Raw genomic sequence first — 26,572 nt, 5'->3', positions numbered from 1 at the left:
TCTCTCTCTTTAAAAGGTAATTTGACAGTAGCAAGAAGATTTTAAAATGAACATTTCACAGCAAAGAATTCTAATTTATCCTACAGATAAACATATACAAGTGTGCAAAGTCGCTTGTGCAAAAGGGTCCTGTAGTATTGTTTGTAACAGCAAGGTACAAGAAAAAATACAAGAAAGTGAAGTACGAAGTACAACAGGGGATACAAATGGTAATTCTATACAACGAAATACTATGCAGCTATTGATAAGAATAAGGCATCTATTCACACAATAAAACAGAGAAATGACTATGTGTCTGTGTATACATATACATAAATACAAGTATACACACACATAAATATACACATATATATACATATGTATTTCCACACCTATTTAAATGATAACATAATCACATCAAATAATGATTTGCAAAATAAAGATATATATATCTCACATATGTACCTATCTATATCTTTCAATATATGTCACATAGCTATAGATCTATACATATAACTCACATTATTGCCTATGAGGAAGGAGGGAAATGAGGGGTGAAACCGGGATAAATAAACGAATACATGGATGGTGCATGGGTAGGAGATGGATAAATAGACAAGCCTTACACAGAGCAATGATGATAATGATACATGTATATAATATATATACATATATACACACGTATGAATGATTCATATTTGTTGCTCATACGTAATAATAGCAAAACAGAATACACTGTTTTATGGTTCCTATATGTGCTTCATTGTCTATCATTTCGTTACCACAGACTACGGTATTTCTAGAAAAATGAGCAAGCTGTTAGTAATGGTTGCCTCTGGGAGGAGGAAAGGAAGTCGGAAGATTTCGGTTTTCCACTTTCCCCCTTCCTATACTATCCAGTATATCTTTACATCATCATCTATTACTTTAATAATTTTTATAGAAATAATACAATTTCTGCCCTTGACCTTCAAATATGACCTGGGAACAATAAGGACAGATGAACTTATTTAATCAAGTTCTTTCCAGATTATGTGATTCAAACTTTTAAATACAAGAGAAAGTCAGAGGAGAGAGAGGTAACTGATCTCATGAAGGGGAAAGGCCTTGTGGGTTTGTAAAGAGGGGAGGGGCCTCCAGGAAAGGTCCCTGAAACCCCTGAGCCTTCACCCAAGAAAGACAGTGAGGGGCCTGCACCACATGCCTGCACCCTGCGGGCCTCAGTGCAGCAAGTGCCAGCTCCTGCCGGACACAAATTCTACATGCAAACCTCCAAGCAGCTGTCACAATTCCCATTCTACAAACAAGGAAACGGATTTCTGGAGGGGGCTAAGAGTCTTGCCCCAGATTGGGAGGCCAGAGTTGAAGCACAGTTGGAGGTGCATCTGGCCGTAAAGCTTATGGACTCTGAACACTGATTCTTGAGACTCTCTGCCCTTAAACTTGGCTTTGATCAGATCATGACCGCTTATCCCTCAAACTCATTCATTCATTCACCCACTGCCCCCCTCATTTACAGCATGCCTACTCGGGCCAGACCCCGTGCCGGGCATTGGGGCCACCAAGGGACAGGAACCACATACCGTCCTTCACCCAGGAGCTCCGCGTGGCCCCTTGCTGCCACCGCACCATGTCCAAACTGCTTAGCCCAGCCTTGAAGACTGCCCGCAGGCTGCCAATGGCCCACCTTTTCCACTGAAGCTCCCACGCTTCCTTTCTCATCTACTCTTCCCCAACCAGACTCCAAAACCAAAACCATCCAGCCACCTGCACCCCCATCATGGCCATGACAAGATCAGTCCATTTCTACTTATTGTGTTCTGTTATTTAAACAAACAAACAAAAAAAAGAGAGAGAGAGAGAGAGACTAGAGTCCTGCTACTTACCATGCTGAGCTCCAAGCTGCAACTGTGTCCCTGGAGCCTCAGAGATAATTGTCACAACAAGCTATGCCTTGGAGCAACAGCAGGTTACCAGGCATGCTGTGGGCAAGGGTAACAGGACACCTGCTTCCTGTCCTCCCCCAGACAACACGGAGCTCACCTACAACTCACTGTTTAACTATTTAAGCTTTGGCCTCAACTGTGTGCCCGCAGTTCTCTCTCTAAGAGGAAGGCTAAGAATGCTCCATCGGCAAAGGCAACTCTCACCTTTTTGAACGTTCCTTCCAGCATCTTCCATGAGTAATTACTATCCTTTTACCCTTCTATTAACAAGGTGGGGGAAAGGGGAGAAGGCAGAGGGGATAGGGCACGGGCAGTGCTCCTGTGATATTCTGCTGTTCACTCATGACCCATCTCTCCCTGCACACTCTCCCTGATGATAAGTTCACACATACCCACAGCTTCAGCAACCAAAGGCCTGCTTTAGGCTGATCCTCAGCAACTCCCAGATCTCTTTTTTTCTGGCCCATTTCTCTCTTGGGACCTTTAGATCCAGCCTTCCAGTACTGATTATATCAGAAACTGCATAAACAAAATCTTTAAAAAAAAAAAATGGGGTTAAAGCCTCTGCCTTTGGCTCAGGTCATGATCCCAGGGTCCTGGGATCAAGCCCCGCATCAGGCTCTCTGCTCAGTGGGGAGCCTGCCTCCCCCTCTCTCTTTGCCTGCCTCTCTGCCTGCTTGTAATCTCTGTCTGTCAGATAAATAAATAAAATCTTTAAAAAAAAAAAAAAAAGAGAGAGAGAGAGATTGCAAATCCAAATTCGCCCAGGTCCAGGAAGTAGCATTAAATACAGGAATGTGCCAGGTATAAGAAAAACCACAGTACAAGCTTGAGGATAAAAGGCAACTGACTCCCTACCTTAGTGTCCAGGATCCAATTAGGCAGCAGTTCTCAAAGTGTGGTCCTTGAGCAGCAGCATCAGAGCATCAGCAACTGCTGGGAACTTGTTAGAAATGTGAATTTCAGAATTTATTGATGCAGAGCCATGGTGGGAGGGAATCTTGGGGATTGTGGCAAATTGGGGAGTACATGACCCGTTTAGAAGGGCAGCCACCTTGGGGCACCTGGAGGGCACAGCTGGTTGAGCAACTGACTCTTGGTTTGGGCTCAGGTCATGATCTCATGGGTCCTGGAATGGAGCCCTGGATCAGCTCTGTGCTCAGCAGGGAGTCTGCTTAAGATTCTCTCCCTCTGCCCCTCCCCCAATTTGTATGCAGTCACTTGCTCCACCCACCACCACCATCACCCTGTCTCTAAAATAAATAAATAAATCTCAAAAAACAAAAACAAACAAAACAAAAGAAAGGGCAGCCACCCCTGGGCTTCAGCCACAGGAGAATGGATTTTCTGCATTCTTCATTGGCTAATCCCAAATTCACTAAAAAGATATTCAAACACCTTTATGAACCGTTTCCAAACTACCTTTCTAGCTGCATCTCCCACTTACAATATTACTTGCTGTCCAGCATCTCCCACTTACAATATTACTTGCTGTCCACACATTCATATCTTCAGGCTATCTATTTATGGGCACTGTTTTTAAATGCTTCGTGAAGAATAACTCATGTAATCCTCAAAACAATCCCTCAAGGAGGTCCTCATATTATCCAAACCGCAAAGAAGTAAAGAAGTTTTTCCCAGATGCAGGAGGCAAGATCCAAACCTATGCAGCCTGCTTTCAGAGTCTGAGCTCTTAGCCACTATGCCACCACCGTACAGATGGACCTCCACCACCTCCCCCTGCTCCTGCTGCAGGTGAATGAGTGTCTGCTTCAAGGCCTTGCTCACACCTGACAGCTACCATAATAAATCCCTCCCCAGGCCCAGAGTCAAAATGCCCTGCCCCTCCCTGGGACTCCTGGAGCCCAGGGTATACTCTCCTCTGGGTGCCTTACCATATTCTGGTCTGTACTGGTGTTTCTGTGCAACATTCATTTATTCATCCCATCAGCAAATGACTCCTGAGCCCCTTCCAAGTGCCAGGCACAACAACTGACACTCAGAATTGACGGTGACCCAGGCAATAGTCCCTGCCACCATTAATAAAACTAGTTACCAGGGGGCGCCTGGGTGGCTCAGTGGTTTAAGCCTCTGCCTTCAGCTCGGGTCATGGTCTCAGGGTCCTGGGATTGAGCCCCGCATCAGGCTCTCTGCTTAGTGGGTAGCCTGCTTTCCTGTCTCTCTCTGCCTGCTTGTGCTCTCTCTCTCTCTGTCAAATAAATAAAATCTTAAAAAAAAAAAAATCTAGTTACCAGTTCTGCACACACAATTATAAGGTCTTCCATGCACTATCCCACTTAGTTCTCCCTACCACCTAGTGTACAGATGAAGAAATTTAGAGATGACCCAAGAGGGCAGACAACATCCCACAATCATACAACTAGTAGTAAATGATGGTGTCTGGTGCTAGACTTCAGAAAGACAGAAAAACAGACAGGATTGACCATACAGAATGGTATGTGCTGGGGTAGGAGCTGGGACAGGGTGCAGTGGGTGTACCAAAGAGAGCCCATGGCAGGACATTCCTGCCTCCTTTCTCCTCCAAGTTCCCAGCTAGAAGTTCTGCAAGGGCTGAGACCATGGCTTATTCATATCTGTTGTATTCCAACCCTGAGAATAAGACTTGCAGCCCAGATTGCTATTGACCTGGGCAGAATTATCAAAATCTTACTATCTCCCTCGAAAGTCTATATTCTTGGGTATTTGGAGAAATGAGCCTATGAACCAGCAAGAATAGGATAAAGAGGAAGAACAGAGCTGGGAGTCCTTAATTTGGACCCACAGGAGAGAAATGCCATTCAGACTTACCAAAATGCTGGATTTGTTACAGTATGTGTCCACAACCTGATCCCACTGGCCGCTTATGAAAGCCTAGAAAATGGGAGCCCGTTATGGGTGGGCTCAGGCTCCTCAGCGAGAAGCCCCAGGGCCCACATTAACTATCCAGATATGGCTGCAGACCTGAAACCCTCATGTTTACACCTTGACCATATTCTGTAAACACTGAGGATAGCACCCCACTCCCAGTTATACAGAATTCTGAATTAGGGACCTGAGTGCATGTGATCTTACTGAACCCCAGAAGTGTCATGCCTGTCTTCCACTAGAACCCCCAGGTTCTCAGAAGTCTTAGGGCTCTGCCATCCAAAGGTGAGCAAGAACTGGGGGAATTTGAAGATTATGATAGTAGCCATCACTGATTAAGTTTCTGTGTATCAGGCACCATGCCAGCCTTTAAAAGTACTATTTCTAGCCATCATACAACCTTGGATGTAGCTATGATTTGCCTCATCTGACCAACATAGAAACTGAGGCTCAGAAAAGCTGAGGGACTGGCCCCAGGTCACTCAGCGACGAGATAATGAAGCCAAGATTCAAATCAGGTTCTGACTCCAGAGCTTTTGAATTATGCCCAGCTACCTCCCAACAATGACGATAATGACACAGAAATTACTTCCCACCATGGAAATGACAGTACCTCAGATTTCTTGACCAAACTGCAGGAACTGAAATTTGACGGCAAATCACAACAGGATCAGTGCTGGGGACCTGAAATCCCTTCTGTATCTCCACGGAGCTTAGCTGAACGGGACTCAACTGCACAGCCGGCATCCAGGTTAGGATGGCGGGAGACAAAGCCCAAAGAGAGTGTGGCAGATTACCTGGAAACTACACACCCCAAAGGGCAGTCACACTGTGCTTTCTCCAGGCATCAGCGGACTGTCTTCCCCACACCTAGGAGTAGAAACACAAGGCAGAAATGACTTGCTATCATTAGAAAATTCAAAGCTGTGTTAACCATCTCTGCATGTTTTGGTGGGGTCCCAGGAAGCTTCCCAATCCTATACCAATGTCATGAATTCGTAGGACCCAAAGGAACGATTATTTATGCTAGCATTCTAAATTTGCTTCATTGTTGAACAGATAGTGTCTACTTGGGGCAATCCCACAGTCAAGAGAAAAAGCCCATCTACCACCCTTGCTTTGCACACCCCCAATGATGGGGTGATCACCACCTCACAAGGCAGCCATCCCACGGTGAAACAGCTCCTGGAGGATTTATGGTTCTTCTGAAACCTGCCCAGCTATAATTGGCCAAAGAGAACTTGCTCAAAATTCAACCAGACAACTGATCTTTTTAAATTCTGATTTTTTTTTTTTTAATAGACTAGACTCTACCACTGCAGCTGCCACTTTACTGTCTCTTCTGCTTCCTCAAGCCAAGAGGAGCTATTAGGAGAGCCAAGCTATCAAGGCAGTTGCCAGGCAATTATTGACAAGCCTGCCCTCACTCCCTGAGCTACCCTCAGCAGCACCTGCCCTGGGGAGCCCAGGCTTGTCATTAGCGCTAATTGTCGTGGCTGCCAAGGAAACCTTCACACAGTTTGCAAACAGGCCATGCAAACACACCATAGGCAAGGGATCCCAAAGGAGAGGAGAGTGACTCAGGTGCTCTCCTGAAAGACTATCGTTACAGATCTTCGACTTATTCTCTGCCTCTGCTGTTTTATAAAGAAAGATGTACACTTTCTACTCCTTGTTGCCCTTCCCAGGTGCTGCACCCACTGCCCGAACCATCGAGTGGCACACAGCTCTCCCCTACAGCTGGCTTGCATTCCCGGGAATGCAGGGAATTACCTGGTAATTTTATTTACCAGGAGGTAGTTTTATTTATTTTTTTTAGTACAGTTGACACAAAATGTTGTGCTACTTTCAGATGTACAACTTAGTGATTTGACAAGTTAATACTTTATGCTATGTTCACCACAAGTGTAACCACCATCTGTCCCCTTATGTCACTTCTACAGTATCACTAACTGCATTCCTTATGCTCTGCTTTTTAGTCCTGTGACTTACTCACTCCAGAACTGAAGCTCTGGATGTCCTTCTAAGAAGGTATTTTTAAAAGACACAACCAGCAGATTTGTAAAAAAACATCTCTTAAGTTTTTGTCACAAAAGAATTTTCCTTAAAATTAAAATCAGGGCTAGGATTTTAACTGGCGTTACTTAGGAATATTTTGGAGGGGAAGATTACAAACTGACATGACCTGTCTTCCCAGGTGCAGAATTGTCAAAAATCAGCACTGCTTTTCACATCTAAAAGAATATGAGTTTAAAAAAATAATAATAATAATAAAATAAATAAATAAAATATGAGTTTAGAATATAATGGTGTTTTCTTTCCCATGAAGGAGTCATTGCGTCTTGGCAGGTGTTATTTTCAGTCATCAAACCCCCACAAAATCCTCCCTAGGGGTGCATGGCCTAGCAGCAGCCCCCCAGCCAGGACCCGCCCTCTCTGAAAAGGGCCCACAAGAAGGTTCACCACCATGTTGTCCCCTTTCCTGCTCCCAGCAGTGTCCATTGAGCCACAAGCCTTTTAACCAAACTCCAGCTTTTTGGCAGAACCCAGTTAAAATCCATGAAGGAATTCAGGTTTCTGTTCCCAACCTAAAGTATATAACTTCATGGGACCATTTTATCAAGCTGGATGGTATCCAAAACTATTTCCACATGAGGAAGATGTCTCTAGACTCTTGATGCTGAGAGAGAGAGAGAGAGAGAGAGAGAGAAAAAAAAAAAGACTGCTTATCAACCACTTGACTGGAGGACCGGCCTTCTCTAAGAGGAGTAGTTCTCACTGGCTAGTCTTCAGCTCTGGGGGCCAGGAGAAGGTGATGAGAGACCTCCCTGACAGAGGCGGTAGACCACCCGCCCTGTCTGCTGAGTAAAGTGTGAGAGGCCACAGTCAAAGCACCTCACACTCACCAGGCCTCTCTTCAAAGTCCTTTTAGAACTCAAATTCCCCTAGACAACCGAGGGGCAGGAAAGCCCTGAGCCCTAAGGAGTGCTGGATGAAGAGTAGGCCTGCCCAAGTCCTCCAGACCCCCTTCTAGACCCTCGTTCCAAACAAAAGAAGTCTCCCCTAGATCTCGTTATGGAATGATCGCCATTTACGTGCAGAACCCAAAGCATCAAGTCCTCCAAACCATATTTACTTTTTTCAAAAAGTAAGCATCCAAGTCTGTCCACCAAGAGAAGCCCAGTCCTGGGGGATGCAGTCACTCCTGGTTCCCTCGGGGCGGGGTTAGGGGTAAGGTACCTCGGTCCAGAGGCCGCCAACGGAGCTGGAGGTGAGCGGCGGCGGTCACCCGGTCGCCCGGCGGTCTAGCGGCGGTCTAGAGGCAGCTGGGCAGTGCCGCTCCCGCAGCTCCCGGGCTGGGCCCCGACAGGGCGTCCGAGCCGCTATTGTTTAACCTCCCGCGGCTCGGCACACACTCCGCTGGGATTGCAAGGGCGCTCCGCACCCCAGCCCTCCCCGGGCCGAATTCCTGCCATAGTTTTCCCACGCGGCCCTGCTCACCTGGGTGCCGCCAGAGCCGGCAGCTGTCCAGAGTCGCGGGCTCCCCAGCTTGGCCCCGGCCCCGCCTCCCGGCTCGCTCCACCGCCCCCACCGCCGGGAGGCAGTTCCCGGAACCGCCCGCGCCACGCGGGCCGCGGATGCACCCCCCGGAGCTTAGAGCCTGGACTACCTCCCCGGCGGGGAGAACGCGGACCAGCCCAACTCCGTGCCGCAGACCTGCAGACCCGCGGGCCCCCGAGCCTTCCGCGCCAGCAGCTGGAGGCCCGGGGTCTGCGATGCCGCCGGCTCCGGGGATCGCAGCCCCACCTCCCCCGCAGGAGGGTGGAGACTCTCCCCAGCGCCCCCGGGGCAAGCTATTTTTAAGTCTGTTACGGAGGCTGGAGGGAAGGGAATGCCACGTTTAATCCGTCGGGAAAATCCGGGATCCTACAGAGTGGCTCCCAGGCCTTGCTGAGAGAGCGGCCGCGTGGAAACCAAGGAGCTGGACGCGCTCCCACCTACACACACACGCGCACACGCATACGCGCACACGCCAACAACAAAGGCTGGCCTGCTGGAAAGCACGAGCAGTTGCAGAACTAGTACTTAAAGCAAGCAACCCCACAAGCCCCAACCTTCTAGCTTGCTATATGGATCCAGCTCTGAAATCCAGGACCAAAGAACTCTTTCTCTCCTGCTATTGGTCCCTGATCCCTAGCCAGTCACTGCTTTACTGAGACCCAGATTTCTGGGACTTTTTTTTTAAAGCCTCACACCCCACCCCACCCCACTCCACCCCACCCCCGCTCCAGTCTCAATCTGCCACACTGGGTCTTGGGGCAGCCAAAGCAAAAGTGTATGGGAGCAAGTGTTAGAAGATGTAGAGAAATCGGACCCCCGTGCATTGCTGGTGGGAATATAAAATGGTACAGCTGCTGTGAAAAAGAGAACAAGAGAACGGTGATTCCTTTACTAAGTGAAAATAAAATTACCATATGATCCAGCAATTTCATTTCTTGTTATATACTCAAAAGAATGAAAACAGGGACCAAAACAAATCTGTGCTCACAACAGCCTTATTCACCATAGCCAACAAGTGTCCTTGAACATATAAATGGATAAACACAATGTGCTACATACATACAATGAACTATTATTCAGTCTTAAAACATAGTGAAATACTGGGGGCACCTGGATGGCTCATTTATTTAAGGGGCTGCCTTTGGCTGAGGTCTTGATCTCAGGGTCCTGGGATGGAGCCCCACCTGGGGCTTCCTGCTCAGTGGGGAGTCTGCTTCTCCCTCTCCCTCAGCTTCTCCATCCTCATGCTCTCTATCTCTTTCTCTTTCAAATAAATAAATAACTTTTTAAAAAATAATAATGAAATACTGATGCATCCCACAATATAAATGAACCTTGGAAATGTTGTGATTCCATTTATACGAGGTAATTGGAATAGTTACACTCATAGAGATATTCCTGAAAATGGAATAGTGGTTACCAGGAGCTGGAGCAGGGTGAGAGGAGTGTAGTGAATAAGAAGTTATTGTTTATTGGGTACAGAGTTTCAATGGCAAAGTTCTAAAGATGAAGAGTGGTGTTGGCTGTGCAACAATGTGGAGGTACTTAATGCCACTGAATTGTGCATTTGAAAAGGATTGAAATGGTAAATTTTAATGGTATATATATATATATTTCTTTTATCCCAATTTTTTAAGTGGAAAAAAAAAAAAAAAGACCTGGGTGGTCAGGACCAAGATCAAGTATGGATGTCTGTAGGCCATCTACTCTGATGGGAAACCTTGTTCCTCCTCTCCCTCTTGGCCAGGACACTTCACCCCAGGAGTTCCTGCCACCTACTAGAAGAGAGAAAAGAATCAAGGCTTTAGTCAATTAGCACTGGGGAGCGGTCACACTCTGCTGTACCACTTCTGCCACAGCACACGCAAGAGTTGGCAGCACCAGTGGGGACAGGGATATAGTCCATGACAAGGAACAGGCCAAAAGAGACTGACCCTAAATGGCTAAGCCAGGGAACATCACTGTCTCCAGGAGAAGCTGAGCCATAACTATTGGATGGGAAGAGAAAAGAGTGGGTTCTCAGTACCTATGGTTTGCATCTGGCCCCTTTGCCTCTCACCCCTTCCTCAGCCAGTGACAGACACTCACTCTCTGACTCAGCACAGCCATCACAGCAGGTTTCCTTCCTACACTTAGGGATGTGTTAGGAGACAGTGTGACAGACTGCCCTTTGAAGGTGGACTTTGGAACCTAGGAAGCCCACAATAGGAGTACTCTCTGCTGTCAACTGTGGCATCACAGCTCGGAAACCAGCTCCAGAGGCAGCTCCAGCTTCCAGAAGGACACTTGAGGTGTACGAGGCAGATCTCCCAGCGGAGATGCTGGCCATGCATGGTAACTGAGGTAATTTTAGGTCAAAATTATATTGTTGGGTTCACAGTGCTGATGTGTAGACAGGTATAGAGTCAAAGGGAGATTTTACATAAAAAACTGGTTTGTTGATTTCTCTTGAAAAATCCGAAGATCTGGCAACAAGAGGCCTGTACTCTCACATATCAAGTATTGGCTGATGCTGACAGGGGGCCTCTTCCCTAGGCACAGCCTACACTCTAGTCTATTCCCTGAAAAAACGTCATTTTGAAGGATATTGATGCCCTTAAGAAGAGATCTCCTTTCTCAGGAAAAAGATATTCTCTTCCGCAAAATGAAAAAGGCACTGTCAGCCTAACCAGGACTGGCTCTCTGAGTCTAGAAACAAACCCAAGGCATGGCAAACTGGGACGAACTAAAAAAAAACTGCAACTAAAATATTTTAAATGTTTGTTTCCTTAGTATACAAAAAGTATATAAATCAATAAGAAATAGAAAACAACCCAATAGAAAAGCAGACAAAATATTTAGGCGATTCACAGAATAAGTGAATATATATTATTAAGAATGTGTAACACTAAGTCTTACCAAAATTAATGTGACAATTAAGTACATTTTTAAAACTATTGTATTGGTTAAAATTAATAGATGTTTGGCATTGGTGAAGGATGGGAAAATAGGCAATTTTGAAGAGCTTTTTTGAAAATAATTTGGCACCACATATCAAAATGTAAATTCCTCAAAAATGTAGGAATCAGAGCTTTTGCTACAGCATTACATGCACTATTAAAATTGAAATGAACTTAAATGTCCACCAGTTGGGTACTCACTAAATACATTACGATATATATCCTGCAATGAAACATTCTGCAACCATTGGGAAGAATAAGTTATGCTAATGAGAAAGGGTATCAAGGATATGTACTGTTAAAGTGAAAAATAACTGACATAATAATCATATGAGAAATTCAGGGGTGATATTCAAATATTTAACTATCAGACTTACACAGCCACTAGCCACTAGCCCACAGGAAACTGGACAGCCTCCTAGGGCCAGTCTTAACCCTTTACTTTCTACACTGTGGGGGTGCTGGAAGGAAGAGCTAGGGTGGACGAGGTGCTAGTGGGAAATACTTGGAAGGCCTGTGGCCAAAGTATTTTACTGATAGCACGCTATACATGCAGAGAAAAGGGGAGAGATACATACCAACTTGATAGTAATGCAAGAGGCACTTCCTTTATTTTATTTTATTTTATTTATTATGTTATCTTAGTCCCCATACAGTACTTCATTAGTTTTGTGACCAAAACTTCTTACCAATGCAGAGAAAAGGGGAGAGACATACCAAACTTGACAGTGGTACAAGAGGTACTCTTTGCTCTATACAATCTTATTGCTTGAAATTCTAAGAATGAGTGTGGGATTTGGGGGAAAAATTAATATAAAATTAATATAGGAAAATTAATATAGAAAAAATTAATAATACCACCATGGCCTATTTTCAAAGTCTATCGTGACATAAACATGTGCCGCAGACAAACAGAAGAGGTCACAAGGAATCAGGCCAAATGGAACCCCAGAAATCCCACACTTCTTACTACTCACTGCTTTTAGCCCCTTGCTCCACCACCCTCACTACCACCTCTTGACATATCCTTTCTTACAAAACAAACTGTACTTCTTAAGCAATACATTATTAATTTATTTCTGACACTTTATTAAAGACATTTTATTCTCAGATAAATCTCCCTATAAACATCAAATTATCAACATTAATGCAATGAATTCGTATAATCACAGCCCCACATAAGGAAATGTGACATTCAGATTGACCTATTTGGTCCCATCATGAAACACCTCAGATATTTTTAAAATATTAAAACTATTCCTGGGGTGCCTGGGTAGCTCAGTTAAGCACCGGACCCTTGATTTTAGCTCAGGTCATGATCTCAGGGTCATGAGTTTGATCCCCATCTCGGGCTTGTTCTGCTTGAGATTCTCTCTCCCTCTCCCTCTGCCCCTCCCCCATCCTGCTCCCAGGGGTGTGCACACAATCTCTCTAAAAAAAAAGAAAAAGAAAATGAAAGGAAAAAGAAATATTAAAGTTATTCCTAATTAAACCCTTCAGAACCTTTGGGAATGTTAGTTGGAGAACCATTTCTCATGTATTCTTCAGATGCAGAAATGAAATCCAATGTCTGTGACTATTCTCTCAGAAAGGGTGAGCTCTGAAAATCCTCACCTGGGGGGACAATCATGAGAGCTGAAAACCAGCAGGAGTTTAGCTGTGAGGGGGAGCAGCAGGCCCCAAAATCTGACCATGGTGTCAGATATCTAAGAATCCAGAGCAAGTAGCCAGAAATAAATAAAGCTGGACCAGAGACATAACTTGTATTTTTTAATAAGACTGTCAGAGCATTGATTCCCAAAGGGGGAAACAGCACAGTAAAAGGGGATGGGGTGGGGGGCCATGTAGTTTGAAAACTCATCATATTTTTATATTTGGAAAAAACAGAAACAATTTTTCCAATAAAGCCAACTGCCAAAAGGAAAGTGCTAGAAAATCTTGGTTGATGAATATCTATAGAAGAAATATTGATTCTCATACATCCTGGAGGGGGGAGATAAATTTTTATGTGACTGTTAAAGGGGAAATGGTTTGTAAAAATTAGAATTTGTAATTTGCTTTTATAAGCCAATTAAGGTAGGGTAGGGATCAGCAGACTCCCTGGGAAAAGCAAGAGGGTATCAGAGGGGGGATGTGGCCAGTCATTAGAATAAGTACGAGGGACCTACAATGGACCAAAATGCATATGTTGAAATCCTACCCTTCAATGGGATGATGATAGGAGAGGGGTCTTTGGGAGCAAATTAGGTCATGAGGGTGAAGCCCTCATGAGTGGGATCAGTTCCTCTATAAAAAGGACCCCAGAGATTCCCCTTGACCTTTTCTACTATACGAAATTCAACAAGAAGAGTGCCCTCTGCCACCGGAAGAGGATCCTCCCTCTAATTTTAGACTACTGGCCTCCAGAGCTGTGAGAACTCAATTTCTGTTGTTTATATGCCACCCAGGCTGTGACACTTGGCTAGTGCTGCCCAGACTGACTGAGACAGAACCTTGTCTGCTGGATCCAACTCTATCTTCTGCAACTCAATCAGTGCTTGGCACACCGAAGGGACTAAGTTAATGCTCATTGACTGAAAGCATTAATGAATATCAAAATCAGGACCAGAGATCAAGTCTCTTTTTCCTCAGTCAATTCTCTAACAGGTCTTAAAATTAATCTTACAGAAGTAAATGTAACATGTAGCAAAACTGTTAGCTGTCTCTCCTAACACCCATTTTCTCTTCCTCCTTAAATTTTTCAGCCTCTCTTGCAGCTACACTCTGGCCAGTGAGATGTAAGGGGAAGTGTTATAAGGGACTTGTAGGAGGTCTTCATAAAATAAAGGAGGTGTACCCCCCTCCCTCCTACCCAAAGTGCAGACATAATGGGCTGGAGATCAAGCAACCATATAGACCATGGGCTATGGGACACTAAGGATGGCAAATGATAAACAAAAAGATGCAAGAAACCTAGGTCCCCAATGATCGTAATGACAATACCCACCCCCACTCCCCGAATCACCAGCCTTCAGACATCTTTTACATGAGATAGAAAGAAGCTTCTATATTTTACACACTGATGTCTTTGGGAATTTTCTACTACAGAGAAAGATGACCCTAACTGATACATGGGTCAGCCCCACCCCCCTGGGGAATGTGGGCATGAACCAAACACTGCCACTCCCGGAAGTGTTCGGTCCTACGACTCAGCAGCAACAGCCCAGTGCTGCCTCTATTTGTTACCTGCACTCAGCGTCCCAGTCCCTGAGCCCTCTGGGCCTTGAATCAGGTCCCTGTAAGTCCTGGGACAGTGCTTACGGCAGAGGTTCTCCACCAGCGTGTTGCTTCCTCTGACCACAGTCATCCCTTCCTTGTTCATGTAGTTCCACAGATGCAGGGCGTATGAGTCATTGAAGCTCAGGTCTCTGTCCCAGACTTCATAGTAGCGCCTCCATTCCGGATAGGATATGGGGTAAAATCTTTGGGGGTGTAGAAAGGACAAGTTCAAACACCTGAGGTCACTCACCTCCTGGAAGTCTCCAAGTCTGCACCACAGCCTCAACATCCTCGTCATCAAACTGGGCCCCTGGTTGCCCCAGATTTCTGAATTGTAGTGTTCAACAAAGTTTTCCATGCAGTCCCACAGGAAGGGGTGGTGGGGGAGGAAGCCAAACACCCCGTTACTAGAGTACCGAGAAGACTGTGCAGCCAGAAAGTTCTCCTCAGGGATGGGTCTGATGGAGATGACATCGGTGTCCATGTAGATGCCGCCATACTTCCAGATGATGGCCAGGCGGGACGCATCAGAACTGACGTGGAGCCAGTTGCTCTCCACACTGGCATTGATCTGCAAGAACAAGAGCAAATCAGCCCCAGCAGCAGGGGGACAGGGCAGGCTGTCCCAACAGGAGGCCAGCCCAGGGTGGCTGTGGAGAAGGAAGCAAGCCAGCTTCTCAAAAATCTACTGGACAAAAGCCCAATTTTGCAAATTTACCAAACTTAGTTCCACCCAAAAATTTGCCTTCAAGTGACAAGTTTGCAGCAGTCAGTAACAATGGGAAGATTTTAGCAGCTTTTAAAGATTTTGTGAATTTGTTAAAAAAAAAAAAATGAAACAATGGAATGGTAAAGAAGAAACCCAGCAGGGATTTCACGATAAACACATTGAGTCATTTTCAGCAGGGTGTAATTTTTTTTTAAACATTTTCTTTATTTGACAGACAGAGACACAGTGAGAAAGGAAACACAAGTGGGGGTGCAGGGGTGGGGGAGCAGGTAGGAAAAGGAGAAGAAGACTCCCCGCTGAGCAGAGAGCCCTCCTAGGATCCTGGGATCATGACCTGAGCTGAAAGCAGACACTTAAGGACTGAGCTACCCAGGAGCCCACAGCAGGGTGTACATTGACCACAAATATGAAACTGTGAAGAAAGAATTTCTTGAGTCCTAAAAATGCTGAAAACTGATAAAGAAAAAAAATAAACTAGGAAACTGTAAATAGATCAATATGTATGTTTTTTGAGAAATTGGTAGAAGACTCTTAAAATGCGTGCATGTCTTCTTTCAGTAGTTAATTCCTTGAATAATATCCATGGAGGGCCTACTTTCTATGTGCCAAGCTCTGTTATAGTTGCTAAAGAGATAGCAGTAAACAGACAGACAAAAATCTCTGCTAGGTGGAGATAGATGATAAACAAATTAATATATGATAAGTTGAGGGTTCATAAGGACTGTGCAGGAAAAAATGCTGGATAAGGGGACTATGAAGGGAACAGGATGGAGCCCTATCTTATCTTGGCTTCCAGTAGAAACCTAATGAATTTGATGAGGGAATCATGCCAATATCTCAGAGAAGAGGGTTCTAGGTAGAGGTACAGCAAGTGCAAAGGCCCTGAGGTAGGACCTCGCTCGCTATGTACAGGAACAGAAAAGAGGTAGAGTGCCCAAAGCAGAGTAGTGAAGGAGAGGGATAGCATGTGGGGGCAGAGAGGGATGGGAGGAGAGGGAGAGCAGATCACATAGGCTGGGGTAAAGGCTGAAATTATTTGGAAGGTTTGGAAGAAAGGAGTCAAGTGATCTGACTTAGTCTTAAAAGGGTCATGCTGGCTGCTATGTGGAAAACAGACAGGGGTGGGGCTTGGGAGGTGGCAAGGGTGGAAGCACAGAGACAAGTTAGGAAGGCTGTTGATGTGGCCAGATGTGTCCCAGAGCCACCCTATTCTGAAAACTTAACATTGTAAAACTGACGTACCGCTTGGGGAACCCAAACTACACCCTTTGGAACATTAGCTCCAAGAAAACATTGATGTCCTACCGAGGCATCCATGCTCAAATCAGTTTGGAAAATGCTGTGTTGAATCAAGTTAACGTTTCTTTAATTCAGAACTGCAGAGGCTTTCATCTTCTCGTGTAGATTAGTCTGTGAGGGGCAAAAAGCGGGGGGAAGGGAGTGTAGTATGTGGCATCGTCCAAGACAATTGGAGCAGAGATTTATTTGTCCAAGGAGCAAAGCACCATTTAGCTAATGTTTGCCTACCCCAGGTGTGGGGAAAGTAGGCCAACACACTGCCTGTTCTTGTTTAGTCCTCCTGGAACACCCTCTAGCAGGCTAGCCCTGAGAGCGACAGGGACCTCGCCAGCCTGTTCACCCCAGGGGCCCCCTCAACTGCCAGGGACTGTCTCCCTGGCCTGTGGCCTGCCCTGCTTCCTCCCAGGGGTTCATGCTGGCAGCTGCCTAATTGTTGGGGTGTGCTGGTGGATGCAGGTGTAATCTTAGTGTGGTGAGCTGCTCCATCCCCTCCTGATGGGAGTCAATTTGAGAGCTCAAGACTCTTCAGGAGAAGAGATGGGCACACTGAGATCTAGAAGTCCCACAGGGCCAAGAATAAAACTAGGCACCGCCCCCACAGGCCTGTCGCATAGTCCAGAAAATGCCTCCAGATGGCAGTATGTAGCAACTGGGGTGTCCTCCTCCCAGGACAGTATACTGAATAATGACCACCACCCAAAGACCTCAGGCACTAGAGTATAGAATCTGCAAACATCACCGTGTGGAGAAAAAGGGTCTTTGCAGTTGGGATTACAGTAAGGATCTTAAAATAGGGAGATTATTCTGGCTTGTCCTGATGAACCCTAAATGCTATCACAAGTATCATTTAAAGAAGATGTAGAGGGAAAGTTCTCACACACACACACACACACACACACACACACACAGGAAAAGGACACGTGCAGATCTCCACAGGAAGGATTTTTGTCTAGAGCCTCTCTGGGAACTGGGCCCCTGCCAGCACCATGACATCCACCCAGTGAAACAGATTTGGGACTTGTAGCCTCCATAACTGTAAGAGAAGAAATGTCTGCCGTTTCAGGCCACCCAATGTGTGCACATCTATTGCAGCAGCCATAGGAAACTAACACAAGAAGGTGCACAGTGGCTTCACTATTGCCTCTTGGCCTGTAAAACCTAAAGGATTTACAGTCTGGCGCTTTACAGAGAAAATGTTTGCTGCCATTTGGTCTAGCCTCTGCTTTAAACTTAGAAAGGATTTTATATGGCAAGCAAATGGTGTTATTTGTATGTTGATTTTTAAATTACCTTTGAGTTTTTAAGATAGTTTAAATGAACATATTTTCATCACTAAATGCACTCCTAATCGAATCACATAAAAACCCATACTAGGGGCACCTGGGTGGCTCAGTGGGTTAAGCCACTGCCTTCGGCTCAGGTCATGATCTCAGGGTCCTGGGATCGAGTCCCGCATCGGGCTCTCTGCTCAGCGGGGAGCCTGTTTCCTCCTCTCTCTCTCTCTGCCTGCCTCTCTGCCTACTTGTGATCTCTCTCTGTCAAATAAATAAATAAAATCTTAAAAAAAAAAAAAAACCCATACTATTATCATGCATTGTATTATTTTCTTCAGGTTGTTTTCTTCCACATAGATTGGAGGGGTGGGGTATATAACTAAAACAATTACAATTACATTATAACATAAGTGTACTTAATCTTTTATTGTATTGATGTCACAGCTAAAAACTGCATAGTGAAATTATTAAGTGGTTCTACTGTAATTTCCTTAAGCATTATCCAATCATGGGTCCTCTGTGAGACAAATGTTTAATTGAAATATTATTTCCTTATTATGCTATGTTATCAAGATGAAGATTACAAAATTCTCAAGAGCTCCAGGAGTTTTCTTGGATCATAAGATATGACCCAAGAAAAAAGATATTTCTTGGGTCATATCCTAATATAACCCAATCTCATATAACAGCACTCTGCCTGATCCTTCACGAATTTTCTGTTCACATAATTTTCAAATTAAATATTGCCTGGATTCCCACTTAGATGCAAAAAAAAAAAATAAAGTTCAACATAGATAAGTTTAAATAAATTAAAAATAAGTGGTTATAGCCCCCAGAAAAGATCTAGAAACTCATTCGGTTCAGAATAGTCACAAAGGAGGGCGCCTGGGTGGCTCAGTTGGTTAAGCGACTGCCTTTGGCTCAGGTCATGATCCTGGAGTCCTGGCATCAAGTCCCACATCCAGTTCCCTGCTTGACAAGGAGTCTGCTGCTCACACTGACCTCTCCTCTCATGCTCTCTCTCTCTCTCTCTCTCTCTTATTCTCTTTCTCTCAAATAATAAGTAAATAAAATCTTAAAAAAAAAAAAAAAAAGAATAGTCTCAAAGGAAAACTTGTTCCTAAGAAATAAGGCTGGAGGCATGAGACAAGAGGCTCAGGATGAACCTAACTTAAGTCTCTCCTGCTTATTTGAATCAGGATTCAACGCTGTAGAAAGAAGGCCAGGATCTGGGTCCTAGTCCCATCTCTGACACTGAGTCCCTGTGCTCCGTTTACCTATCCATAAAATGAGCAGATGGCACCCCTTTTCTGTCCATCCCAACACTGACCTTCTAAGAGCCTCTCAACACTTACGCGAGTGTACCATGAAAGCAATGGTGTGTCTTCAAACAGCCTTTCCATATCCAAAGGGAAGAAGAAAACATTGTCTATTGCTGAGAGGAGGGAAAAGCCTGGGTAAGTGGAGTTTGAGGGTAGCCATGTGGTGTCGTAGAGACCTTTCATGAAGAACGCCACAGGCTGCCCAGGATAAATCTTGGCAGCAGACTCCACAGCACAAGAGACCAGTGGAGTTGGCTCCATTCTCTCTGAGGTCTCTATGAACACGATGCCATGCCCATGGCCCAGGAGGGCTTCAGGGTCCTGCTGGGACTTCTGGGGAGGAAGGCAGGAGAAGAGGCAGCTGGACTTGACGTTGAGCTGGTAGAAGAAGACACAGACAAGCAGCAGGATGCCCAACAGGAAGAGCTGGAGCTCCTTCAGCATGTCTACGTCTCTCTCCTGGCCTGCTGCTTGAAAGAAACACAATTCATTACAAAAATACACACACAATACCTGATAAAGACAGCATGCAAGAAAACGGGACATATATATCATTTCTAAGATTAGATTTATAAATCCTAAAAAAATAGGGTCAAATCAAGTACAATAATAGTAAAAGAAAAATGCATTCACTAGGGTTTATCTGAGGGATTTGAGGAAAATAATCATTCACCCTTTTGAGGGATCCATAGAATACCAGGCATGAAGAGAGAGCATCAAGACATGAGCTATGGTAGAAATTTTTCTGAAGTTTGCCCCAGGTTGTCTTGCTTCAGTTTCCAGGGCTTCAGGGAAAGGGGCATTTTTGGTTCTCAGGGTTTCTAAGTCAAGAGAATGGGAGAAAATTGGAAACCTTCATTTGGAGAGTCATAGCCAGGTATTTGAGGAAATCAGAAGAATTCAGGATCCAGCCCAGTTTTATAGGCACACAACAACCATTCAAAGACAATTAATCAGAACTAGAATCTAACACCTATAAGGATGTGTTGTTTCAACTTAATTTTTCTCCCTAAAATCATCCTCATTTCTGTTGAAGATAGCCAAATTAAAACTAATTCATTTGGGGAAAAAAGTCCATTTTAACAAATATGACCTATCTATTTTTTTTAATATTTTATTCATTTGACAGACAGAGATCACAAGTAGGCAGAGAGGTAGGCAGAGAGAGGAGGAAGCAGGCTCCCCGCTGAGCAGAGAGCCTGATGGGGAGCTGGATCCCAGGACCCTGGGATCATGACCTGAGCCGAAAGCAGAGGCGTTAACCCACTGAGCCACACAGGCGCCCCTGGCCTAATTATTAATAGCAAGAATTGTGATCAATCATATGGGTTTCAGACAATCTGCTCTGCTGGAACTTTTTATAAGGAATTTCACACTGAACTTTTAATAGCCTCTCAAGGCCAGAAGCCAAGCCAAATACTTGCCATCAGACTCATCTACAATACCTATAGATTTGGGAGAATTCCTCTCTTCCTGAAGTCCCCAAAATATCCTGAGGTTCCTGTATCTGCCAGGAAGTGACATTCTTTACTCACCTGGTAAGGCTCCTGGGAACTCTATAAGCAAGGTATCAGGCCAATATTTCCAAAGGGCTTTATTGACTCCATAAAGCCAACCTTCATTCCTTAAAGTTCTCCAGTCATATCTGAGTCTATGCATGTGTCTCTCAAATATGACATTCCAGTTAAAGCTTTGGTAATACAGCCAATGTTCTTAAGGGTGTCCTGTTACAAGGAGAACAGATTCTCATTGGATTTATGCAAATGACTATAATTGCCTTGAGAGAAAGAATACTGAGTTCTGAATTCTGGAGGATTTGGATAGGGAGAAAAGATCATTATTTTTATTTGCTTACAATGGAATATTTTACCAAATTTCTATTAACTCACAGATACCTTAAGAGAAAAGGTTTCCTTGAATCTGGAAGGGCAAACAATAGAGAAAGAGCAATGTTTTAAACAAGAATCATAAAAATTATAATCATCTTTTTCAATTCAGTTCGTCTCATGTAATTCATTCTTGTTCTGTTTGAATGCAATTTTTCCATTAGTTCTAGAGATCTTACCCAGTTTTATTTTATGATCTTAAAAATACCAGAAACCTGTGTTCATCAAAAGTCCTTTACATGGATCTTCTTAAAGCTGAAAGGCATTTTCAAGAGCATTAGGACAATAACTGTAAATGAAAAACGACTCAAAAATAGCCATGGTTAAAAGTCTGATTGTTATAATGCAGTTGACAAGGAAATTTGGTTATTTTTGTGACACACAACATTTCAAAAAGTAGAATTTCAAGTGATAACATTATAACAGGACATATTAAAACTAGGAATTTTATGTAATTTCTGCAATGGTTATAGCGTTTGCCCACACAACATAACTTAAGAAAGTTTACCATCATTTGTTTGACAATACTTCCCATGTACCATACCAAATAAACATACCAAAATTATGTTAATTGGTACTAACCAATTGGCTAATTGGTTAGTACCAATTAACACACCAAATAAACAACTCTAATTAGTCAAAAAGTCTTCATTTAGAATTTGAATTTGGGGGGCGCCTGGGTGGCTCAGTGGGTTAAAGCCTCTGCCTTCGGCTCAGGTCATGATCCCAGGGTCCTGGGATAGAGCCCTCTATCGGGCTCTCTGCTCAGCAAGGAGCCTGCTTCTCCCTCTCTCTCTGCCTTCTTCTCTGCCTACTTGTGATCTCTGTCTGTCAAATTAATAAATAAAATCTTTAAAAAAAAAAAAAGAATTTGAATTTGGGAGAAGTTTGTTAAAAAGCTGAGCAGTTTCAAAAGCGTATCCTTAAATAGGATTACAGATCATCACAAAACTTAAAACTTAATTAATCTGAGAAAAGGAAACCTTAATTAATCTGTTTAACAAAGGTGGCCTTAAGAGATACCAAAAGCAAATATAGCATACATATTTGTTAACAAAATTTAGCTTTTTTAATATTGAGAAGTTTTAATTTTCTTACATAATCAAAAAAAACTGGTGAAGACAAAACATAGATCTTTGTTTTTTCTGTGCAGAAAAAGAAAAAAAATTTTCATAATTTCTTACCAAGAGCCGACAAACAATCAAATTCCCCTGGAATTTGAAAAACCAAATTCCAATCTTTTATTAGTGCACTTTCAAAATTCGTTCATTCCAATCTTAGTCTTGACCATATATAAAATTATTTTCTAAGAATTCTCCTTCACTAACATTTTATGACTTTCTTTTTCCATTAAGACTTTGTCCTTTTTCCTCTCTAAACAATCAATCTCATTTCAGGACAAAATCATTTTTATTCCTCAACAAAAATGTATCTTCATTCTTTATACAATATATACCTCTCACTTTTCTGTGTACAGAGTTGCTTTCCATATTACTTCCAACAGTCTCAATCACATTTATCAGAATTTTAATTCTTAAAAACCTCAGTCTGTAGGTGAAAACTAAGTAGGAAGCAATTATGAGCTGTCTGTTATATCAGAATTCTTTAAATTGGCCAATTTATAGATATATTTAATAATTTCTAAAAATGTGTTTTTTCATAGTACAACTTTCAATAAAGCATAATGCATGTTTATAAGCAGACCCAAATTTATCTTTAGTTTCTTTGTAATAAGAACCAAAAGCAAATAAACCTATGTTTAGTAATTAATATTTCAGTATTCCACCTTATTAAAAAAACTTTTTATTCATTCAACTTGTTTGTTTTTAACAATAACCCATGAATACTTCATGAGGCTGACAAAATCAACCATTATTTTTAATGTTAACAACTCTAAAGACATGTCTATTTTTTAACTTTATTTTTAATTTTTTTGGAAGGGTGGGAGACTTAATTAATTAATTAATTAAATTGACTTATGTATTGTTGGTTTCAGAGGTAGAAGTCAGTGTTTCATCAGTCTTATATAATACCCAGTGTTATATAACACTCATTACATCAGATGCCCTCCTTAATGTCTATCACCCAGTTACCTCATCCCTCCATGCCCCCTTCAGCTGCCCTGTCTATTTTAATTAAACCAAAAAACTTGAATTTTAACTTATTAAAGATTACCCCAGATCACATGAACTTGAAAAACATTTGGATTAGTTCTTACCTTTCTGAGTTTTAGAACAGCAGGTTTTTACAAGTGTTTGCCTTTAAGCTAATTAAAAAGAGCTCTTTTACAAATTAATTTTTAGCAATACCATTCGGAGGTAGAGAAAATATGTCACATTTATAACACATATAGACACATATACACAAACAAGATGCTACCAAAATCTAGCCTTTAATTCACTAACATTTGTGGAGAGGACATTACAGATCCAATTTCCAAATATCTCTCTTTTATAAAACAAATCTAATCATAAGGTAGAATATAATCTATGAATCCATTAATGAGTCCTTTTTCATTTTCCAATTAGAACAAGGCCAGTTTTGCCCAAAGATACCAAAGCTGCAGCAACAAGCCAAATGAAACCCAGAGTGCCTCTGTGGTCATTGGTCCCTCCCCAAGGTTGGGGGCTTTACTAATCGAAACAAATGGCTTCCTAGCTTCTGGTTGGTTAGTCTTATGATTGGTTTTCTCTAATTGTGTGCACAAGAAAACAAATTCAGACATGTCAAAAGATTCTCACTTAGGTCATCTGAGACTCCAGTCACTCTTAGTGAAAATGTCCCATTTGAGTAACCACTTCCAAGTAGAGGCTCAGTGTGTGCGGTGCATCGAGCCTGCAGGAGTTTTCTGAGACAGCTCCTTTAGGCTTTCAGTCACCTGAAAGCACCATTTGGCCTGAAGGAGCAAGTGTCCTTTCTCCCTGAAGCTGAGTGATTCAGTCTGTCATGTTTCTAGCCGGAAAATTCAATAAAGCTTTATATTAATAACATCAATTAGCATAATGCCAAATCAAAACGACCAGCCCATCCACCCCAACCCTTCTAGGTTACCTCCACCTAGAGAATATTACTGGTAACCCTCAACAGCTCCAGTAAAAGTCAGGAACCTCTTCAACTCCAGTTGAAGAGGTTCAGATATGGGAAGAACTCACCCAATACACCTTCGAGGTGCTAAGAGGTTGGAGGGGCCCAAAGACCCCTGCTGGTGCCGAGCCTGTGTTCCAGGGGACCCCCAGGTGATCTCACAAGAGTTGCTCTGCTACCCTGCTGGCTATATCTAAGAAAATTGCTATATCCATGCAAATTGAATAAACCTTCTAGAATATTTAAAAGAAAGAGTTTTATTTGAACTCAAGCTAGGGCAGTTGCCCAGGATACACAATCTTCACAAAGAAGAGGGTGATCTGCTGAAGGAACATTTGGTGCACTCTTAAAAAGTTACAAATAATTAGACAAAGGACATTTCAGAAAGATGCAGACCTTATCATAAGCTTCTAGTATATGCAAGGCTGTATAACTTTAAAAATCATGGGAACCAGGGTGGTTTTTTCCTTTTTCTTATCTTTGCATTTGGAATGCTCCTTTTTTGTTATTTTTTTAAACAAATCAGATGTACAGTGTATGCTCGTGGCAGAATTAAAGCCCATACTCTGAGGTTTTGCAAAGTCATTTTGACCTTGGTAAGTGTTTAAGTATAGCTTCCCTGGAAGCCCAGGGGCAGGACCCACAAACATTAGAAGTTGAAAGATTCCTTTATTTTATCACCTTCCAGCCAGGAACTTGCAGTTAACCAATATCTGAAGTCTTAACAATGATAAGTTTTTCCTGATATCCTACTATACTTCCCAATAAATCACCGCTTAATCATCCAATTCAAAAACTGGGGGAATTAAATCATTGGCAGAAGCTCAACACCAAACACAAGAATTTCTCAGGATGCTTCTCCTTTTACTAAGATGCCTCAAACACAGAGACTTGGGGAATATAAGGTGTTTGCACCATCTATCAGGTGACCTATACACTAATCCTGCCTGTTTGTGGACCTATCAGGGAGGGTTAAATGTATCATAGCACAACCCTGGAGCCAATAGACTGTGCACCTGGGCAGTTCACTTCAGTCAAAATTATGGGCAGAGATGTGGGAAAGTTTCCTCATTAGACAGTCCTATAAATGGATTCTAACTTTGCAAACACAGGTTGGATTAAAAGAAAAGCAAAGCCATCACTACAAAGCAATGGACAAACCCCAGTAGTCCAAGGACCTGATGATCTGGAATGGGAATTGATTCCCCGATTTCAGTGAAGTGGGTTCGGAAAGGGTGCTTTTGCCCAGCGGTCGCCCTTTGGTGTAGAAACTTTCTGTCAGTTTCAGGTCAGCTTCATTAGCCTCCACTGATGCAGCAGCCCCCACATCTCAGGAGTCAGCGTCACTTTCCTATGGTCTGCTCCCCAGCACCCCTGACAGGATCACTCAGTAACAGCATTCAGAGACATCCTCTGCTCAGGAAGTTACCTGTCTTCAGTCCAGAGCCTCATTCTCCCAGCCATGATCAAGTATCCACCTGGTGTTCCCCCCGGGTGTTCTGGTGTGAAAACGGAGGTACCCCCCTGAGCAAATTTTGGATCCTGACATAACAGGTCCTACATCAAGGAAGGTATAACTCTCCCACTCGTCTCTGGCTTCCTGTTTCTATGTGGCCAAGGCTCCCCAGGACAGCTCTTTGGGCCTCCACACACACCTTTCTTTGCAACTGAATTTATTCTCTGAACCTAGGAATTCTATGTTCAGCGTGCCTTGGCATCTTTCTGGAGTTCCCTAGCATTGGATGGATTGGTTTTCTTTCTCTGCAGTGGGTAGGGGAGAGCAGAGCTCCTGCTCCCCACTCTGGGGTAACTAAAGGGCTCCAATTTGGGGGAGCAATACATCTCGAATGCCTATGTCTCAGGTACTCACATATCCTAGTGCCTTCTAGCTGCTTGCAGCATGGTCAAAATCACTGAGCAAGTGGTGGAATCAGAGAACAGTGAAGTAGTTCGTAGTCTTTGTCCCAAAAATGAAAGTAAACCTTGATGATGCCCTGAAATCCTAAAGCACAAGAAGTAGGACCTGTCTACCCAAGATCTAAGGAGATGGTATGAAGAAAAGAGCACTGAGTTTACAGTCATGTCACTATCCGCCCCAGGCTGAGGGCACCAGGACAAGACCCCAGGTCTGCTGGGAGCCTTGGCTCCCTCATGCACTCTGGAAGATAACTGACTGCAGGCCCACAGTGAGCGTGAAAGAGCTCTTGGTAAGGCAAAGTGCAATGCTCACTGTCCACCACAGTGAAGAAGGGACAAAAAGAATATAAAATGATGACCGTAGATGGTATTTCAACTACCTGATGACAAACATTATTGTTTTCAGATTAAAGAAATCTATTTCCCAGTAAACCTTGAAAAAGGAAATCCTCGGCCCTGTGTGAGAGGGGATTAGGCATGTGCAGAAGCCAAGCAGTGTATCACTGGTACAG

The 26,572-nt window shown here is 43.5% G+C and overlaps 2 protein-coding genes across 10 annotated transcripts in view; both read right to left on the bottom strand.

Annotated features, from left to right (window-relative positions):
• The window catches only part of DZIP1L (DAZ interacting zinc finger protein 1 like), a 43,009-nt gene extending 34,085 nt beyond the window's left edge, over window positions 1-8,924 (bottom strand). Inside the window, exons 1-4 of one of the 7 annotated variants that reach the window (XM_045088869.1) lie at window positions 8,906-8,924; window positions 5,404-5,660; window positions 4,734-4,796; window positions 2,784-2,868 (exon numbers count right to left, since the gene is read on the bottom strand). Coding sequence is in view for 2 of the 7 variants with exons in the window: in XM_045088867.1 (XP_044944802.1) it covers window positions 2,318-2,392 (75 nt within the window). In the remaining 5 variants the exon portion in view is untranslated. Of the gene's footprint in view, window positions 1-1,865; window positions 2,273-2,317; window positions 2,453-2,783; window positions 2,869-4,733; window positions 4,797-5,403; window positions 5,661-8,030; window positions 8,770-8,905 lie in introns of those variants that run through there. The other 6 variants (XM_004762433.3, XM_045088868.1, XM_045088870.1 and 3 more) reach the window with 6 other exon arrangements.
• Window positions 8,925-11,204: 2,280 nt separating this feature from the next.
• On the bottom strand, window positions 11,205-24,404 carry A4GNT (alpha-1,4-N-acetylglucosaminyltransferase). Of its 3 annotated transcripts, none has more exons than XM_004762430.3 (4): window positions 24,212-24,404; window positions 19,847-19,994; window positions 19,207-19,640; window positions 11,205-15,119 (listed from the first exon to the last, which is right to left on the bottom strand). In XM_004762430.3, exons 2-4 carry the CDS (start codon window positions 19,875-19,877, stop codon window positions 14,505-14,507), a joined length of 1,080 nt encoding a protein of 359 aa, XP_004762487.1. In that variant the 5' UTR covers window positions 19,878-19,994; window positions 24,212-24,404; the 3' UTR covers window positions 11,205-14,504. The 3 variants fall into 3 exon arrangements, with proteins under 3 accessions (XP_004762487.1, XP_004762486.1, XP_004762488.1); XM_004762429.3 differs by lacking the exon at window positions 19,847-19,994 and adding an exon at window positions 20,709-20,897 and having other exon boundaries at window positions 24,212-24,403; XM_004762431.3 differs by lacking the exon at window positions 24,212-24,404 and adding an exon at window positions 20,709-20,798.
• Window positions 24,405-26,572: the final 2,168 nt, after the last annotated feature.

Source organism: Mustela putorius, unplaced genomic scaffold (genome assembly GCF_011764305.1).
Source record: "Mustela putorius furo isolate JIRA1106 unplaced genomic scaffold, ASM1176430v1.1 tig00003834_pilon_pilon_pilon, whole genome shotgun sequence".
Lineage (NCBI taxonomy): Eukaryota > Metazoa > Chordata > Mammalia > Carnivora > Mustelidae > Mustela > Mustela putorius.
This window is presented reverse-complemented; position numbering and strand designations above follow the sequence as displayed.